We start from the raw sequence: 20017 nt of genomic DNA, 5'->3' as shown, positions 1-20017 counted from the left end.
AGTATCAATTAAAGCTCAACCCTGCTAAATGCACTTTTGGGGTAATTTTCGGGAAACTTTTGGGATTTGTGGTCAACAAAAAAGGAATCGAGATTGATCCAGATAAAGTAAAAGCAATTCAAGATCTTCCACCACCTAATACAAAAAAAGAAGTTCGAGGCTTTTTGGGAAGATTAAATTATATATCTCGGTTCATTTCTCAATTAACTGACAAATGTGATCCAGTGTTCAAATTACTTCGAAAGAACAATCTTGAAGTCTGGAATGATGAATGTCAAGAAACTTTGGATATTATTAAGAAATATTTATCCAATGCCCCTATTTTAGTATCACCAATGCCTGATAGACCGTTAATTCTCTACTTGACAGTCTTTGAAAATTCGATGGGATGTGTACTAGGACAGCATGATGAATCTGGAAGAAAAGAAAAAACCATTTATTATCTGAGCAAGAAATTTACTGATTGTGAAATTCGATACCCACCAATACAAAAATTATGTTGTGCCTTGGTGTGGGCTACTCGAAGACTCAGACAATACATGTTATATTATACTACTTGGTTGATATCCAAACTTGATCCTTTGAAATTCCTAATGGAATCACCAGCTTTGACAGGCAGAATAGCTAGATGGCAGATGTTATTATCCGAGTTTGATATTGTATATGTCAACCAAAAAGCGATAAAAGGAAGTGTCATAGCTGATTTTCTGGCCAGTCGTGTATCAGATGATTATCAGCCTTTGAGTTTTAATTTTCCAGATGAAGATTTGTTGTGCATATCCATGAATGAAGAAGTCAGAACAAATGGTGAATCTTGGAAGCTTTACTTTGATGGAGCATCCAACGCCTTGGGATGAGGAATCGGGGCAGTGTTAATTTCTCCACAAAATATTTATTATCCCTTTACAAGCAGACTGGAGTTCTTTTGCACCAATAACATGGTGGAATATGAAGCTTGTGTCATGGGATTGAAAGCAGCCATAGAAAGAAAAATTAAATGTCTCAAGATATATGGAGATTCATCGTTAGTGGTGTATCAATTACGAGGTGAATGGGAAACAAAAGATCCAAAATTGTTGGAATACCGAAATTTTACCCTCGAATTAGTGAAAGAATTTGAGAGAGTCACCTTCAATTATCTCCCTCGAGAGGAAAATTAAATGGCAGATGCTTTGGCTACATTAGCTGCTATGTTTCAGGCAACTAAGAAAGTTGATATAATGCTAATCGAAATGCATGTATATAAAATTCCTGCACATTGCTACAGTGTGGAAGAAGAGGTAGATGGCAAACCATGGTATTATGATATCTTGCAATATATCAAGAACATTGAGAAGAATGGTTGTTGGATACTTTCTTGATGGTGAGATTTTGTACAGAAGAAGCAATGATCAAATGCTATTGAGATGTGTAAATAATAGCGAATCCAGAAGCATCATTGAGGAAGTACACAATGGAATATGTGGAACACATGCAAATGGTCTTTCCATGGCTAGGAAAATAATGAGATATGGATATTATTGGGCTACCATGCACACAGATTGCATTGATTATGCAAGGAAATGTCATAAATGCCAGATATATACAGATAAGATTCATGTACCCCCATCTCATTTACATGTAATGATAGCACCCTGGCCATTTTCTATGTGGGGAATAGACGTCATTGGGGCAATCACACCAAAAGCATCGAATGGACATTGTTTCATCCTTGTGGCAATTGACTATTTTACCAAGTGGGTTGAAGCTGCTTCATATGCCAATATTAAGAGGTCTACAGTCTGCAAATTCATAAAGAAAGAAATAATTTACCGGTATGGGCTACCAGAAAGGATCATTACAGATAATGCTCTGAACCTGAACAACAAAATGATGACCGAACTTTGTGCACAGTTTAAGATCAAACATGCAAACTCAGTGGCATATCGTCCAAAGATGAATGGGGCAGTTGAAGCGGAAAATAAGAACATCAAGATAATCATTACAAAGACCACTGAAACTTACAAATATTGGCACGAGAAGTTACCTTTTGCTTTATATGCATATCGAACTACTGTTCGAACATCTACTGGGGCAACGCCTTTTTCTTTAGTCTATGGGATGGAAGCAGTCTTACCGATTGAAGTTGAGATTCCATCACTTTGAATTTTGAGAGAAGTAAAATTGGATGAATCTGAATGGATCCAAGCTCGATTTGATCAATTGAACCTTATTGAGGAGAAAAGATTGAAAGTTATTTGCCATGGACAGATGTATCAAAAACGGATGATGAAGTCTCATGACAAGAAAGTACATCCAAGAGAATTCCAAGAGGGTGATCTAGTACTAAAAAAGATCTTGCCTATACATAAAGATTTTCGTGGGAAATGGATGCCTAATTGGGAAGGGCCATACGTTGTAAAAAAAGGCCTTTTTCGGAGGAGCGTTGATCTTGGCAGAAATGGATGGAAAAGTTCTGAGAAACCCAATAAACTCAGATTCTGTCAAGAAATATTATGCTTGAAAAAAAATGAATTGAAAAAAGAAAGAAAAAAATATAAAAAATAAAAAGGAGGGTCAAGATGAAAACCCGCAAAGGTCGTCTTGCAACCAAAGGAATAATTTGAGCTGAAAACCTGGAAGGGCGGCTCAAATGCATGTTGATACTAGGCATCTGGCAATTGAACCCTCTTAAAAGTTGATATTTTGGGAGGAACTTTACATCTACAAGCATTCTGGCAACGTTTGAAATCTTACAGACATTAGCTTACATCAGTGCTCTAAATTGTATCAATTTGATTAATTTAGAAATACTTATGTTAATAATTTGTTGAGTCATTTGAATTTTTATCATTCCTATGCTTGCCATAACTTTGAATATAATTCTATCTATTTATTAATAAATTCTAAGTTTATTTTCTCTAAATTCAATTTATTATTTTTGAAATTTAATTTATTTTTTTTGAAATTCAATTTACTCTTTTGTAAATGGATTAACATAATTTTGAAATAAGCTAAAGATTTCTGAATATCACTTTATGTTAATACTTTTAAGTACATGGAATCCAAAGTAAGTCTTATCAACGTTTGCAAACATTGTTGAAAAGCAAACAAATTATTACCATCATAGAGTTATTTGGAAGTGGAACAAGAGGAAATATGTTCTCAATTGGCAGATTATGAATATAGCACATTTTCCGTGCATCAGTACAAAAAGGCTTCGAATTTACAAATTCTGGCTCTACATCGTAGAAGTACCATGACATTTCAGACCAAATATAACTGGAGCAAATACTATGTTATCATAGTAGAAATAAGGAGGCCCAATAGCATCTTCTAGAAATGTTCTTTGAGTTATCTGATTTGTTTCAGTAGGAACTCCAAAACCAATCATTGGATTAGGAAGATGAACTGCATTATCGTCTTCATTAAGAAGTTTCTTTTCAAGCTACTTCTGCTTCTTCTTTTTCTAAACCATAGCCCAAGTTTCACCTCTTCTTATAATTGGGATCATTGCATAATGACTTCCTATCTTTTATCAGAATAAGTGCGTCAGCAGCCTTAACTATTTGAGTAGCACATATAAAATCTGTCAACTCTGCAATTGATGAATCAGGACCATATCTCTATGACTATTGAAGACTTAGCATTTGAGTATACCATTTTCGTCAAGTATAACAGTTTACTCTCTTCATCAGAATCAGAATTCAGGATTTCCTCGGTATCAGAAGAACTATCAATATCTGTGAAATCATCTTGAAAGATCACTTCATAATCAGATAAGTAGTTATCAGAATCAACATGTTGCATGAGTGCGGGCTTTTCAAGAGCCTATACTATTGAGTTTTATTCTCAAGTGGTTTTGTGACATCATGCAAAAATTCAGGCATATCTACATCTACACTCTTCAAAGATGATAGATTCTCCATTCGAAGAGGAAAGATTTATTGGATTTCTACACAATTGAAGAAAGACCGAGTTCACCAATTTGAAATCAAATAAAAATGAACTTAATATTCATGCATCATATTTAGGCATTTGCAAAAATAGGTGCATTTCCATTCATTTTATCCATGTTAAATGTTGACAGGAATTTCAAAGATTTTAGCAAAGATTCAAATCCATCACAATGGATCAACATTTCCAGAAAGAGTTCATAATGAGAAGAACTCATCTGAAGAAGGAAGAAGAAGTTCATAATGAGAAGAGCTTATTCAACCTTTTGCTCAAATCCATCACATGATGGATCAGTTTTTCCAGAGAAAGTTCATAATGAGAAGAACTCATCTGAAGAAGGAAGAAGAAATTCATAATGAGAAGAATTTATTCAACTTTTTGTTTGAATTCATCATTTAATGGATCAGCATTACCAGAGAAAGTTCATAATGAGAAGAACTCATCTGAAGAGAAGAGTTTGTTCAACCTTCTGCATGACTCTATCACAGAAGAAGATAGATCAACATCAACATTTCCAGAAGTGTTCATAATGAGAAGAACTCGTCTGAAGAAGGAGAAGAAGTTCATAATGCGAAGAACTTGTTCAACATTTTGCTCGAATTTATCACTTAATGGATAGACTTTTCCAGAAAGTTCATAATGAGAAGAAATTATCTGAAAATGAAGAAGAAGTTCATAATGAGAAGAATTTGTTCAACCTTTTGCTCGATTCTATCACAGAAGGAGATAGATCAGCATCAACATTTTCAGAAGGTTCATAATGAGAAGAACTTATCTGAAGAGGAAGAAAAAGTTCATAATGAGAAGAACTTGTTCAACTTTTTGTATGATTCTATCACAGAAGGAGATATATCAGCATCAGCATTTCCAGAAGAAGTTCATAATGAGAAGAACTCATCTAAAGAGGAAGAACTTGTTCAACCTTGCCTTGATTCATCTCCTATGGAGTTAAATGAAAGAAGAACCTTACTTGAGGATTAACATTTCCAGAAGTGTTCATAATGAGAAGAACTCATCTGAAGATGAAGAATAAGATCGATCAATATCAACATTTCCAGAAGAAGTTCATAATAAGAACTCATCTGAAGAAGGAGATAAATTATCATCCCCTGTGGAAAAGTTCATAATGAGAAGAACTAATCCCAAAGAAAAACTTGTTCAACATTTCTAAGTGAAGACAAATAAAAAAAAAAAACTTATTGTCTTTTTGTCTTTGCTCTATTCTCGTTAACACAAGAATGAGCAAAGAGGGGCAGCTGAAGACACTAGTTTTTTTCTTATTTGCTTATATTATTATTATTATTATTATTATTATTATTATTATTATTATTATTATTATTATTATTATTATTATTATTATTATGTTATATTATTATTATTAAATAATTAATTAATACATTGCAGGCCCAGAGGCCCATTTACAAACCCAACAATAACCGCCCCAGTTACAACAGCCCAATGGAAACCCTAAACCCAACTAGGGTTTCAACATCTTCATCCAGCCGCCTCTCTCTTTCCACCGTTGGATCTGATTTGATCCAACGTCCCAGATGGCTCCAGACAAAACCCTAGGGTATCATCACCCAAGGGCCACGTGGCCGTCGTTGCTTTTGCCGCCACTTCACTCCGTTTCAGCCGCTGCCACGACACCCAAATAAAGGCTCCATAAACGTTGCCAGCCGCACACGTGTCGCCGTTCTATAAAGCCTCACCAAACTACCACCATATTAACCGGTCTGAGGCCAGTACCAGAATGGCTATAAAGCCTCGGTTTACCTGCAAAAGACAAAAAAAAGGAGACAGAGAGGAACGAACAACCCAGCAACCATAAAACACCAAAATAGCAAGGAAAATACGAGGGATACTTACCGATGAAGCCGCGCCGGCGCCAGAGTTCACATGAGCCTCCAAACATCACCGAAGGCCTTCGAAAACCCGAAGGTATTTTCCTAGATTTGCTCCGATCAGGAGCTTTTTAAGAGAAACGGTTACCAGAACCGTCATTAGGACGGTCCGATCTATATTTTGGTGTAAAAAGTTTTTTTTCCGGACACCGGATGCGGTGGCCGGCGACAGGGACAACACCGGAAGACGGCTGCCGGCCGGTGTCATGTCTCTCTGTTTTATAGAGAAGCGAGAGATTTTTATAACTCTCTCAGTTAGAGAGAGAAGAAGAAGGAGAGAAATGAGGATGCTGGCCCTTTGGGCCAGCCGTTTGGGGAAATATATACCCCTTCCCAAACGACGTCGTTTTAGGAAGGGGTATATACGTAATTTACACACATGGACAAACCCTTTCCGCAGCCATCTTAGTTTTGTAACATTCCATTTTAGTCACTGAAATCATTTCCTATATGTCGTGATTTAGTCCTTTAATTTTATTTTCTTATAATTTAGTCCTGACCGAATATTTATATAAATAATTAAGGTAAAATATGTATTTAGTCCTTACTCTTTCAATAATATTTATTTTAATCCTGACTAGTAATTTAGGTACATATTATAATTAATCCCTTAAACTTTATTAAAATTTATTTTAGTCCCGTATTAATTTTTTAGGGTTAAATTACATTTTTAATGTATATACTACATAATATTTATAACTATGGCCATTAATTGTTTATATTCTATAATTTAATAATTAATTTTTATATAATTTTGACCATAAGTTTTATATATCTTGTGATTTAATTCTATAATTGTAATTTCTTTTATATTTTAGTTATTTATCATTTTTTATTATTACTTAATCATATATATATATATATTATTTATTCAAAATCTTATTTATAAATTTAATATAGAATACTTTTTATTATAAGTATGTTTTAATTTAATATTAAAGAAAATGACTGTCTTAAAGCACATAAAAGTCCGTTTCTGATTTTTTTTTTACTCTATAAAATATATACTAATTTTTTATTAATATTTATTTAATATCGAAGAAAAGAGCTGTCTTAAGGCACCTAGAAATCCTTTTCTGATATTTCTTAATAAATAAATATCTTATTTATAAATTAATAGATTTTATTAAAGATACTAATAAATTTGAAATAATAAGATTATAAATTAAATATATTTTTGAATTTTTAAAATTTCTAATAATAGAGACAATTTATAATTAATAAAGTACCAATTTTGGGCGTTATAGGGGTGCTAATCATTCCCTAAACGTAATCGACCACGAATCATGTTTTACTAAATTTTTTTGTTATACGCAGACCAATTTTATCTTTTAAATTATGTTTTATTCAAAGCTATTTTAAAAGATTTTTTTAGGTATTTGACCTACCTAACCCCAAAAGGTCAATGGCGACTCCCAAAATATTTTTTAATCAAAATTATTTTTATCCCCGCCAAATAAAAATTCGTGCCTGGACAAAAACCGGTTACGACACAACAAGTTCGGTGATCGATCGCCAGAGAGTCTCACCTTGGGAAATCGATCCTTCTGTTTCTCTCCCACCTTTGGATATTCAGTCTTCACCAAGGTTGAAGAAAATGCGAACAGGTCCGCAGGCTGCTGCACCTGACACCCCCATCACAGGTAAAAGTCTCTGTAAGGTGGCAATGCTGTTGCAAATTTATAATCGATTAATGTTAATGTATGCTCCATATGTTCCTTTCTTCAGGGGGGAGTCGATTTTTAGACTTAGAGGAATCTTTAAGATCCTCTAAGGTCAAGAAAATGTAGGTTTCGTATCACCCTTAAACGGACTTGGTACTGTAAACCGCCCGCTAGATTATGAGATGCAATCTCCTGCACATCATCAAAGCCTGGCATCAACAGGGATCGAAAAGAGTAATATTAGCGACTATATGAGGGTTAGCTCTACTGCTTATGCAGGCTTTGCGGAATCTAATAGGTTTCCGAAGGTCTTGCAAGGTCAAGAAATTTGTCCGTTGAGATCCCTGACACAAAAGGCTGATCTCAACCTTGGTGCTTGGGCGAAAACCAATCTTGGCTGCAATTCTTAGTTTCTTACAACATGCATCAATCACTGAAAACCGATTGCTATCCACTAGCATCGGAATGCCTACGAAGTATGTATTTTCCTTATAGTGAATTTTACAAAACCGACCAGGAACCGATGGCGAGCTCTTATCCATCTCCACTTCTGAGAGGTAATGTCTCATTCAATGCTTCCTCGATCAAGACAGGGGTAGGGGTTCTCATGGACGGGGTCAGGAAACCAAATTTGCTGAATGAGCATAATCTGTTGGAGAATATTCCCGGTCCTGCTCCGAAAACAATTCAAGGAACCAACAGGACTCCAAAGAAATGTTGCTGGATTTAAACTCTTTGGGTTCTCTTTGAATGTTGAGTCGCCTAATCCGAGCTCCCAAAATTCTGGTAAGAGGAGTTGTATAAAGGTAAGTTTATATTCGGGTCGTAGTTGAATTAACTTTACTTCCTGTTCCTCTCCTACTGACTTCCATTCCACTGGCTGAAAGGTTCACAAGCAAGGCAGCTTGGTTGGAAGAGCTCTTGACCCCTCGAAACTGTACGGATATGATGACTTGGTGACTGAACTAGAATGTCTATTCGGTATGGAAGGCTTTTTAAGTGATCCAGATAAAGGATGGCGGTTTTTTTACACTGTTAGTGAGAATGTTGTAATGGTGGTTGGAGATGACCCTTGGCAGTAAGTGTCACTTTCCTTGTTCTCCACTATCCTTGCATGAGCGATTATAAATCTCTTTCCTCTATGTTCGTTTTTTATTTCAAGTAACTCTTCTATAATTGAGTGTTTCGGTTTTCGTTCCCTCCATTTGTTGTGAAGTGAATTCTGTGATGTGGTGTCAAAGATCCATATATATACCCAAGAAGAAGTGGAGAAGATGACAATAGGAAGGGGTAGCGATGATACACAAAGTTGTTTGGAACAAGCACCAGTGATAATGGAAGCATCGAAGTCTTCCTCGGTGGGGCAGCCGGATTCATCCTCTCCAACAGTCGTCAAAGATTGTTTGTTTGTTTTAATGTTGTTGTAACCGTCGTCCTCGATGTGTTTGCTATGTGTGGTACAAGTTAAATACTGCGAAGAAGATTTCTATCTACCAAGTACTTGTCATTTGTCAAATTTGGAACATATAGCTAAATGTGGGTTTGTGAAATAATTATCATGGTATTTGGACAAATGAAGTGGATTGAAGGTGATTCAAGCTTTTGGTGTTTTGCAAATTGTACATTCATTGTGTTAATGGGGTCATTTCAAAGCCCATATAAATGTTGAAATGACTCACTTTGATATAAGTGATTTTTAACCAGAATGAATTATGAAATGGGTTGTTTTCAAAACTATATCATGTTTCTGAGAAACAGATGATTTATTTCTGAGAACTGTTATGTATATGGTATCTACAGACTACAAGCATGTAAATCTTCAGTTTTTCAAACGACACTGTCCAAGCCTCTCTTATTGTTCCTTAAAAAGCTCACGACCAATAACCACTCTTCTGATCTCACTAGTCCCTGCTCCGATTTCGTAGAGCTTGGCATCTCGAAGCAGACGGCCGGTTGTGTATTCGTTTACGTATCCGTTACCTCCTAAACATTGTATAGCCTGCAAAAACCCGAATTCAAACACAGATACACATGATTTCCATTCATCACAAGTTACAGAATATACTTGATATCCATGTGAATGAATCACAAATCTTTCACCTGCAAAGCAACTTGAGTGGCTCGTTCTGCAGCAGACAGTACAACTCCAGCACAGTCCTGAAATTTTGCATTCACAAAAGTCATATATTCTTGTTCATGTAAAAATGTATTTAAAAAGAAGGAAAAAAAAACAGGCCATATGAAAGTTATCAAGAATTCATAATAACTGACTTATCATCAAAAAAATAATAATAATAATAACTGTGACTATTTGAAAGACCATGGAAACCATAGCTTTAGCACCCTTTTTTCACCAACCAATATATTTGAAAGAACTGGTTGGGAAATGTTCATACAAGAATAAGTAAAACTTCTGTTTTTTTACGAAAGAAGAAAGAAAAATATCGAGAAATTTTTTTGGACCAGGAACAGGAGGGAAAATAAAAGGAACCTTAGGGTCAACTCTCCCGTTGTCACAGTCCCTTGCAACAGAATAGACGTAGGACCTGAAAAACGAACATTGTCAACTTCTGCCATACAAGAATCGACTTTAGAAAGACTAGAAATTTATATCACGAAACTATACCGTGATGATTGCAGAGAAGTATACATGTCTGCAACTTTTCCCTGTAATCGCAATAACAATTCAATCCAATATTATAAGACAAGCAACCACAAAACATGATCAGGATAACTTCTATTACAAACCTGTATAAACTGAAATTCCCCAATCGGACGGCCAAACTGTGACCTCTCTTGTATGTAAGGAAGGACAACATCAAGACATGCCTGCATTATACCAACCGGCCCAGCAGACAAAACAAGTCTCTCCAAATCTAGTCCTGACATTAGTACATAAACCCCTGAAACAAACAAACACCTTCAATTATAATATAATACAAGAAAATATAATATTTCCTCACAACTGTATCAGAAACATGAACAACTACTTTACATAGTACTGGCGTAATTAAGAATACAAACTAAGACTCCTCTTGCAGTTTTTGAATAAATATTATTAGATTTTAAAGCAGATGGATAATATAAAAAGTCCATGATGTCATCTGATTAGGAATGCAGCATATTGTCACCATCCTAAACTATCTACTATTGGTCAATATTTCCTTCCTATTCCATGAAGAAGAGGGAAAAACTTTCAGAGATGCAAAACCTTTTCCTTCTTTTCCAAGAACATTTTCCTCTGGAACAAAGCAATTCTCAAAGACAAGCTCACATCTGCTCAGATTATCACCATTGTTAGTATGAAAGATAGGGGCAGAATTGGAGTTAAAAAATATACAACTTCATTTACAGCAATGCAAACATACGTATCACTTCCTCGCATCCCAAGTTTGTCCAATTTCTGAGCAGTGGAGTATCTGCATAGTGGCAAAATCGAAAAATTAATGAACAAATTCAGTATCTCATTTTGCTATCAAATTACAGTTCTATATATAGGTCTTATTTTACCAAATAAAAAGATACTCAAGGAAAGGTATATCTAAAAAGTGACGGGATGAGCACGAGAGAGATTTTATATATTTAAAGTTCATTAATACCAGCAATCTATTGGCAATTTAGAAAGGGGTAACATGGGTCCTTATGTCTAGATACCTTTTATGTCTAGAAATATTTATATGAGAAAAAATAAGTTGCATTGGAATTCCAGAAAGGCAATAGGTATAATGCCTTGCCTAATACATGTTATCGTAATCAGAATTGTTTATTTCTGTCATGCAGGACCCTAGTAAAGAGTTCATGTCTCGACTATAACCCGATATCTTTTATCTGCATACGAAATGTTCAACTTTCCCATCTTCTAGAATATAAAATAATTAGATAACTGTGATTCACATACCCAGGTATCCCCTTATCAATAATAAATGCTGTGATTCCTTTTGAGCCAGCTGTGACATCTGTCTTTGCATAAACAACCTAAAAGAGTCGATGAATAAGTATAAAACAAGAAATTATTGCAGAAGTTGTATAGTGAAGCAGAAAGGATAACTTTATCTATATCAGGCATAGCTTTTACGACCAGATCCTCTTGAAAAGAAATTTTCCACCGAAGGACTGTGTAGAAACTGTTTTCTACTCAATCAAATGGTTTATCTGCTGAATGCTACTGCATGCAGCTTAAAACGAGCAGAAAGCACTTGATTCACAGGTAACCACATATAAGTAAAACAACATTTTACACAAAAACATTATACCATAAAACCTTGTATTCGATATATCATGAAAAAATTGTTCGAAGAAATTCAACAATCACCACATATGAGTAAAACGACATTTTGCTAAATCCTAAACTGGTGGACTTGAAACCTCTCCAACTGTTTGAAAGTTTTAACAGAGAAAAATAAAAACTTTAGCACAATGGTATATTTGGTGCTTGGAAGAATCAAGAACAGACCAACAAAAAAAATCATTGACAGAACAGTTTCTACTACAAAGTCAACTTGGGCAGCCTCTGTTGCATCTATAGAATACAATTAGAGCCTTTTAATTTAGCTTAAAGGAAGCTAAAAGTAAAACAGATATAGACACACACATTTCTCAAGGAATATATATGTAGCAAAAATAAGTAAAACTAGGAAACAGAAAGTTAACCATAGCCATGCCAAATAATGTAAAGGAATTCTCAATAGGTATACCAATGTTTGGGCAACTGGACCATTAGTGCACCACATCTTGTTCCCATTGAGAAGATAACCCCCATCAACCCGATCAGCTTTGCACTTCATGCTAACAACATCTGATCCAGCTGTAGAGATTGCAAAAACAAGCTGGTTCAAATAATTAAAAATTGTTCAGCCTTATGAATGTTAATAAATGTAAGACATAAGAAAAAGTTTTTGTAAGTTACCATTGGGTTCACTCATAGCAAGGGCTCCTACATGCTCTCCACTGATGAGCTACAAAAAGCGAGATACTGGTTATCTCATAAGCGAGAGAGAATCCAAAATAACAAATAATACAAGTTAGCAGAGTGCCAATGTTTTTATTTATGTATAACTTGTCCATAAAACATCACATGATTATGAAAAAACAATGATGTCGGATACAGAAAAAAAAAACTAGTCATTTGAAAGAATTTATCAGAAATAAGACAATATATAGGGAATTAATAAAAGTGGGATGATCAAAATAGAACCTTGGGTAAGTATTTCTCTTTCTGGGCAGGAGTTCCATTCCTCACCTGCAAAACCATAAAAACGAAAATCACCTTAAGCCTGCTAGAAGAAGCAGATTGTAATTGAACACCAGCATAGAGTCAGCAACTTGGTTTACCAACTGGTTGATGCACAGATTAGAATGAGCACCGTACGAAAGACCGACCGACCCAGAAGCACGGCTGATTTCTTCCATTGCTATGCAGTGATACAAGTAACCAAGACCAAGTCCTCCATACTCCTCTACAAGGGAATAAGAAAAAAAAATGGAACGAAAAAGTGCTTTTCTTCATTAATGAAGTACCGATCAAATGAACATGTTATCGGCAAAAATTCCATTGAATCCATTTGAATCTCACACTTAAAGTAAAAGGGTGAAAATGAGGTTGAATTGATAATAATAGAACATAATATTTACCTGGCGCAGTTATTCCATGGAGATTAAAATCCCCCATGAGCTTCCATAAATTAACTTCCTGCATAAATGAATGAAGTGGAAAACAATATTCAAATAAATGAATTTTTTTTAAAAAAATCTAAAAAGAGAGAGATTAACTTAATTCGGACCTTGGGGAAAGAATTAGATTGATCAATTTTGGAAGCATGAGGCGCAATATTTTCAAGCGCAAATTGCCTAACACTCTCTTTAAACTGTCATCATTAACACATAAAAAGTCAAAGAAACTTGGGGGGAAAAACTAATGAAACCCAATAATATTTTAAAAGTAAAAATTCACTCGTTTTTACTAGAAAAAGAGAATAACCTGTAATTGAGTGTCATCGAAGAGTAAGGATGATGAAGAGAAGAAAGCACGTTGTCTTTCTTTTCTCAAAAATTTGCCGCAAAAAGAACTTGCTGCAATTATCCTCTGCATATTTGTTCTTTTTTATTATTTGAAAACTTTAATTTTTGTTATTAAGGGAAGAAGAAGAAGACGAGGATGACAAGCAAGAAACGTTATATATATATATATATATATATAGCATGGGGATATGTGTAGTGCGCTGGACTGAATATGTGACAGACACGTGGTTCGTTTTGATTGGTGAAAGGAGATAATTAGGCGTGGGTTTATTCTTTTAGTCTTATTCTTTCTGTATATTATTATTATTATTATTATTTGAAGAAAGTCTTTTTATATTGTAGATTAGGATACAGGACATTAGGGTAAAATTTTCGAGATAATGTTTTGGAAGAAATTAATTCACGAGTTAATGCACTCTCAAGATTAATTGTTCAAATAGGGTGAAATTCATAGTGTTGGTCGTAGGTCGTCATGCCTTCCGGGTGACCTTGTAGGTCGACATGCACTCCGGGCGACCTTGTAGGTCGACATGCACTCCGGGCGACCTACCCTTTCTCAAACAGAGAGAATGAACGTGTTGCATAGAACATGCACGTCCCAACACATAGGTCGCCATGCCCTCCGGGCGACCTACTCTTGCTCGGTCGCTCGGATGCCCTCGTATAGCTTGCTCGGATGTCCTTGGGTTCCCTCGCATAGCTCGCTCGGCTGCCCTCAGATGCCTTCGAATAGCTCGTTCGGATGGCATCGGTCGGATGGCCTCGGATGGCCTCGTATAGCTCGGTCGGATGGCCTCGGATGCCCAGCGTGTTGGGACGTGCATGACACATACAATCTCTTGTAGCTCGCCGGGAAGACATGGCGACCTAGTAGGTTGCCCAGAAGGCATGGCGACCTACGGCCAACACTGTAGATTTCACCTTATTTGAACAATTAATCTGGGGAGTACATTATCTCGTGAATTAATTTTTTCCAGAACATTATCTCGAAAGTTTTATCGGACGGAAGACTCCACACGACAACAAATTACGTTTACTTTTATTGTGACATTAAATTGTATTTAAAGTTTAAATTAGTATTAAATTATTAATAGTATCATCTTAATTATGTTTTTTTAATTATAACAATACGAGAATAAACACATTTCGTTTATTGGTCAAACTGTTATTTTTATTATTTTATATTATTTTAGGTAATGATTTTTAAATTTACTACGAGCACTTCTCTTCTTTTTCCTAGAGTCCTCAGTCCACTTAAGATTAGAATTAAATTTAAAATTTATCAAAAATTATAACAATATGAACTCATCAAATGATCTCCTAAATAAAAGAAAAAATTATTTTCTCTATTTATATTATCAATTAATTAAGAAAATGACTAATTAATATATATTTCAGATGAAATCAATATAATATTATGTCATGGCCCATTCTTTTGCACATGTATTATGTGAAATGTAGGGGCCTCACATTTTTTAAAAATCTGTTAATAAAAAATTATTTTCTCAAAAAAATTGCTATCATTCATTTAATAATTTTTATGATCAGATTAAAAAAAATCTTTTAGTTTTCTCCTTTATTATCTTAATAAATGAATTGTAATAATTTTTTTATAAAAAAATCTACAATAAATGAATTGTAATAATTTCTTCCTAAAACCTCACTAAAATCATAATGTCTAACAAAAAATATTTTAGGGTCCTCATTTTATTATAAATTCTAATAAATATTATGTTCTTTTTTTCATCTCAAACAATATGAATTCATCAAGTGTTTTCATAAATAGAGGGAACGTTGTTTTTCCTTAAAAAAGTAATCAATATTTCCGATGAAATCAATATTTATGCTTAGTTCAAGGACTAAGCGTTTAACCCTCACTTAAGAAGGTCAAGATTTGAATTCATCCATCTATCACATGTCACCATAATTTATAGGAAGTTGTTCGCATATCTTTGTGGTAGATATGCGATTCTGTAGAGATTCTCACGTTGTTCGTGTTTGATTTGCGATTGTCGGTTGTCCTTTAATTGTTATATTCTCTTTTGTTGTGGTTTGGTGATGTATTTAAATATAGTTTACAAAACAACATGTAAGTTTACTTTGATTCGCTCATCACTGCTTCATGATCTCTAAAACGTGCAGTTGGATAGAGATAAAGGAGCACTATTGATGATTATCATGTTGCTATAGATGATGGACATCATATTCAAAAGAAAGTTTCGACTAATATTGTACTTTTGAATTTTCTTTTTTATTTCAATTTATGTTTCAATTTTTTTTGGTGGATTTAGTCCCTAAAAATTCTATCTTTAATTGAGGGCATTATTAAGGTTGTATCTTTTTTTATTTCAACAAAATTCAGTGTCGTTTCAATTAAAAAAAAAGGTAAAATTGTGAAAGATTAGAGTGCTTCAGTCAATGAATTATCTTTAGTCAATGACTAAAGATCTTATTGTAAAATATGATGTGTTATTATCTAGTTAACTATTAATTAGTTATTTTATTAAAAGTATTTATATATACTGCTATGAAGTGTATGGTTAAACGTTTATATAAATCTTTTACATCTAATAAATTTGTAATATATTTTAAAACAAAAAATTAAAATTAATGGATTTTAAGAGTATGCATTTAAGGATATGGGGTTATTTAGATTAAAAAAACTATAAGGGTTTGTTAAAATAAGTTACAATAGTTTAAGGGACTTTTCAAGAAATAAGCCAAAATTATAGCTTTGGGAACCAAAAGGTTAAGCAGTAATCGGGCGTAGCCTTTTTCTTTTCGTTTTTGGTAGTGAAATGAATAGAAAAAAAGGCTGAAAATTTCAAGATATAAGTAATCAAGCACAAGCATTGGCACTCAATAGTCTGGTTTTGATTCAGTTTAGCATCTATTTTTCAGGTTTTCTGGAAATTCCAGGTGATTATTTACTCTCCCTCTCTTTAAGAGAAAAGAAAAGCTTTAACTTTCTTTTATATGTTTTGGTTTCTGTTTTCTAATTGTAACCTTGTTCTTACAAAGTATTTGATTTTTCTCCCTTTGATTTGATTTTTAGCTTATTCTATATAATGGGTCGTCTCAAATCCCAGTCTTTAATCAAAATCTGGCAAACTTTTTTTTGTTAGTTCACTCATTTCCTCGAACAGTTCCCTTGCACTCTCATGAAACTTTAAATTTCCCTTTTTGTTGCTTTTGGGAGCAAAATTGAAAACAAAAATATTGCCTTTGGAATTATATCGGCAAACAACTAATATTTTTGAAGATTTAAACATTATTATTATTGTTATTACAGAGGGGGTTGATTTTATGGTATGTGTAGTTGTTTTAAAAAATTGGTGTTGACGTTTTTAGTTTGCTAAATAGATTTTTTTGTTTAATTCGCCCATTTTATTAGAAGATTTGATGCTAAAATTTTGTGATTTTTAGGACGCATTGGTAGAGCCTAACCTAATCTAAGTTGTAAGAAGGGTTAACATTGTTGGTTTAAGGAAGAATGAACAACGGAGCGGGAAAACGGATCAATGGTGGAGTTGAAGAGGATGATGAGGAAGATGATGTGAATGGGGATCTTGATGCATGGGAGAGAACTTACACCGATGAGAGATCGTGGGAATCTTTGCAAGAGGATGAATCGGGGATGCTTCGCCCCATTGACAACCAGGCACTTTATCATTCACAGTATCGTCGGCGCCTTCGTTCGCTTTCATCCACTGCTGCTCGGATACAAAAGGGTCTCATTCGTTATCTTTACATTGTTATCGATCTTTCCAAGGTACCATTTTTCACCCTCATTGTCACTCTAGTTTAAGATTTTGCTTGTTTTGACTAAATATGTTGTTTTTCAAATAAAGAGAATCGAAATTTTGTTTTAGAGTGCGTAAATTTTGTAGCATAACAATCAAGTTTGATTAGCATTATTATCTAGATTTTGATTTGGTTACTTCTAGGAATTGAGTTTCATAATCATGATGAGCAGTTTGTAGTTTTAAGTGATCTCAACTCACACTAGTTTACGATATTGTCAATCACAAGCTTGTGTTTAATAGAGTCCTGGATCCCATAACTTATCCATCCGTCTTTGCTCGCCTAGAGAAAAGGCCAAGAAGCATTTTTGTGGAATTTTCATTGAAGTTTCTCGTTGATATATGCCTTGCATGAGTTAAGCGATTTGTCTGAAAATTGGTTATTTGTTTCAATCATCTTGAAGTTAAAAATAGTTGAAATTTATTGGTTCTATATACGAACAACTGATTATTTTTTACTATATTTAGGCAGCTTCGGAGATGGATTTTCGACCAAGTCGAATTGCTGTCATTGCAAAACATGTTGAGGCTTTTATCCGGGAGTTCTTTTACCAGAATCCTCTTAGTCAAGTTGGCATTGTGACTATAAAAGATGGGGTTGCTAGCTGCTTAACAGATCTCGGTGGTAGTCCTGAGTCTCATATCAACGCTTTGATGAAGAAGTTGGAATGTTCAGGTGATTCCTCCTTGCAGAATGCATTGGATCTCGTAGATGGCTATCTGAATCAAATTCCGTCATATGGCCATCGTGAAGTTCTTTTACTGTATTCTGCTCTCAGTACTTGTGATCCTGGAGATATAATGGAGACCATTCAGAAATGCAGGAAATCTAAAATAAGATGTTCAGTTATTGGCCTCGCTGCAGAAATGTTTATATGCAAACATCTCTGCCAAGAAACCGGAGGAACATACTCTGTTGCACTCGATGAGGTAAGAAAAAAAGGAAACACACGATTGACCATATTAAACTCAACTGACTTAAACTAGGCGATTTGAAATTGACAGGCTAACTTTAAAGGAATGGTAAAGTCTATTTTTTGAAGTATCCAATGGACCTTTGTCTTGGAAAAACCAAAGGAAATTTCATTGACTAGTCATTGATCTCCGACTTTCTATGTCTGTAGATGTTATATATTGAACGTTGTTCTCGAGAATTTCTTTTCCCCCTTGCATTTGTTGTTTTTTGTTTTGTTTTGGGAACATGGGGAAATGGAGTTGTTGGTTCTTTTTATGCATTTTCAATCGACATGTAATGTGTTTCTTATCCATAGATGAAGTGGAAAAATGATTTTTTTCCTCATGTGTTGTTTTTGTGCAGTCCCATTTTAAAGAGCTAATATTGGAGCATGCACCGCCGCCACCAGCCATAGCAGAATTTGCAGTTGCTAATTTGATCAAGATGGGATTCCCACAAAGAGCAGCTGAGGGTTCTATATCAATTTGTTCATGTCATAAAGAAGCCAAGGTAGGTGCAGGTTACACTTGTCCCAGGTGCAAAGCCCGTGCATGTGAACTCCCTACCGAATGCCGTGTCTGCGGGTTGACACTCGTGTCTTCACCCCATTTGGCTAGATCATATCATCATCTCTTTCCTATAGCACCATTCGACGAGGTGTCCTCATCTCGTCTAAATGATCCAATCCGCAAACAGCAAAGGAATTGTTTCGGGTGCCAACAAAACCTCCTCGATTCAGGTGAGTGGTGATAAGGAATGTATTAAGTGCTGCTAATATTGATTGAATTTACTTGTGATACAATATGTTACGTTTTAAGGCTGACTGCATGAACCAACTGAACTAAACTCGGATTATGCAGTTACATTGTAATCTGTCATTCTTCTTTCCTCCTCGATAGTTCTCCTGGCTGATGCTTGCTGGCTTTTGTCTCAGTAAACAAAGCCGGGCTCGCCGTCGTGTGCCCGAAGTGCAAACGGTACTTCTGCCTGGACTGTGACATTTACATTCACGAGAGTCTGCACAATTGCCCTGGTTGTGATAGCTTCAGGCATTCCAAGGCAGCCACTGCAAATGAAGATTAGCAATTACTTTTGCAGCGGAAATTCATAGTTTTGTGGCTCCCATTCCCGTGTCATATGCTACTTTCTCTTGGAACATTTTCTGGGAATTTCCCAACTTCGACGATTGGATTTAATATTTTGTGACACCATATATTATATAGAGAACTTTGGGACATGGTTTCATTTGCTGAAAATTCAGTATTTTTCTCATCTTTTTAATAGAATGCTAATATTTATTTTGCTCCTTTGGTCCCATGAAATCAACCCTTTTTGAAACAGCTCCCTATGTTGCCAACCCTTCCAAGTGAATGTTACTCTGATAAAGCCGGAAACTATGGCTTTCACCGCCACTTCTGGATCACCGTCATCCGAATATTCCTCTTCCGGCAACCAGGTTTGGGTTAGTGATGGAAGTGCACGTGTAAGAGTTATTGAACAAGAAATTACCGTCGTATACAACCAAGCATAATCGTTTCGTATCAGGCTATTGTGTGTTTTTTCCTCATTCAAGTACATATGTTTGTTAATTAGGTGTATAGTCACCAATCATTAATTATTATAGAAATTGTAAGTTAATTTCTTATAGGTGTTATGAGTCTTATATAGGTGCTTAATGAGTTAAGCTACTCGAACTCAACTCGATCAGAACTAGGTAAAAGTACAACTTGAGTTGAT

The 20017-nt window shown here is 34.9% G+C and overlaps 2 protein-coding genes and 1 pseudogene across 5 annotated transcripts; 2 read left to right on the top strand and 1 right to left on the bottom strand.

Moving 5' to 3' along the window:
- Nucleotides 1-20017, top strand: part of LOC120168014 — a 55448-nt pseudogene that overhangs the window by 27642 nt on the left and 7789 nt on the right.
- On the bottom strand, nt 9335-13637 carry LOC120168016 (isovaleryl-CoA dehydrogenase, mitochondrial). Its single transcript, XM_039176884.1, has 15 exons — nt 13482-13637; nt 13285-13368; nt 13136-13193; nt 12836-12960; nt 12699-12743; nt 12411-12459; nt 12199-12308; nt 11403-11479; nt 10873-10923; nt 10716-10780; nt 10253-10407; nt 10131-10171; nt 9996-10050; nt 9605-9661; nt 9335-9503 (listed from the first exon to the last, which is right to left on the bottom strand). Exons 1-15 carry the CDS (start codon nt 13590-13592, stop codon nt 9357-9359), a joined length of 1230 nt encoding a protein of 409 aa, XP_039032815.1. The 5' UTR covers nt 13593-13637; the 3' UTR covers nt 9335-9356.
- On the top strand, nt 16323-19620 carry LOC120168015 (general transcription factor IIH subunit 2-like). 4 transcript variants are annotated; one of them, XM_039176883.1, is made up of 5 exons: nt 16323-16441; nt 16990-17294; nt 17794-18255; nt 18644-19019; nt 19215-19620. In XM_039176883.1, exons 2-5 carry the CDS (start codon nt 17016-17018, stop codon nt 19361-19363), a joined length of 1266 nt encoding a protein of 421 aa, XP_039032814.1. In that variant the 5' UTR covers nt 16323-16441; nt 16990-17015; the 3' UTR covers nt 19364-19620. The 4 variants fall into 4 exon arrangements, with proteins under 4 accessions (XP_039032814.1, XP_039032813.1, XP_039032812.1 ...); XM_039176882.1 differs by having other exon boundaries at nt 16980-17294; XM_039176881.1 differs by having other exon boundaries at nt 16949-17294.

This window comes from Hibiscus syriacus, unplaced genomic scaffold (assembly GCF_006381635.1).
Source record: "Hibiscus syriacus cultivar Baekdansim isolate YM2019G1 unplaced genomic scaffold, ASM638163v2 tig00111708_pilon, whole genome shotgun sequence".
NCBI classification, from domain to species: domain Eukaryota; kingdom Viridiplantae; phylum Streptophyta; class Magnoliopsida; order Malvales; family Malvaceae; genus Hibiscus; species Hibiscus syriacus.
This window is presented reverse-complemented; position numbering and strand designations above follow the sequence as displayed.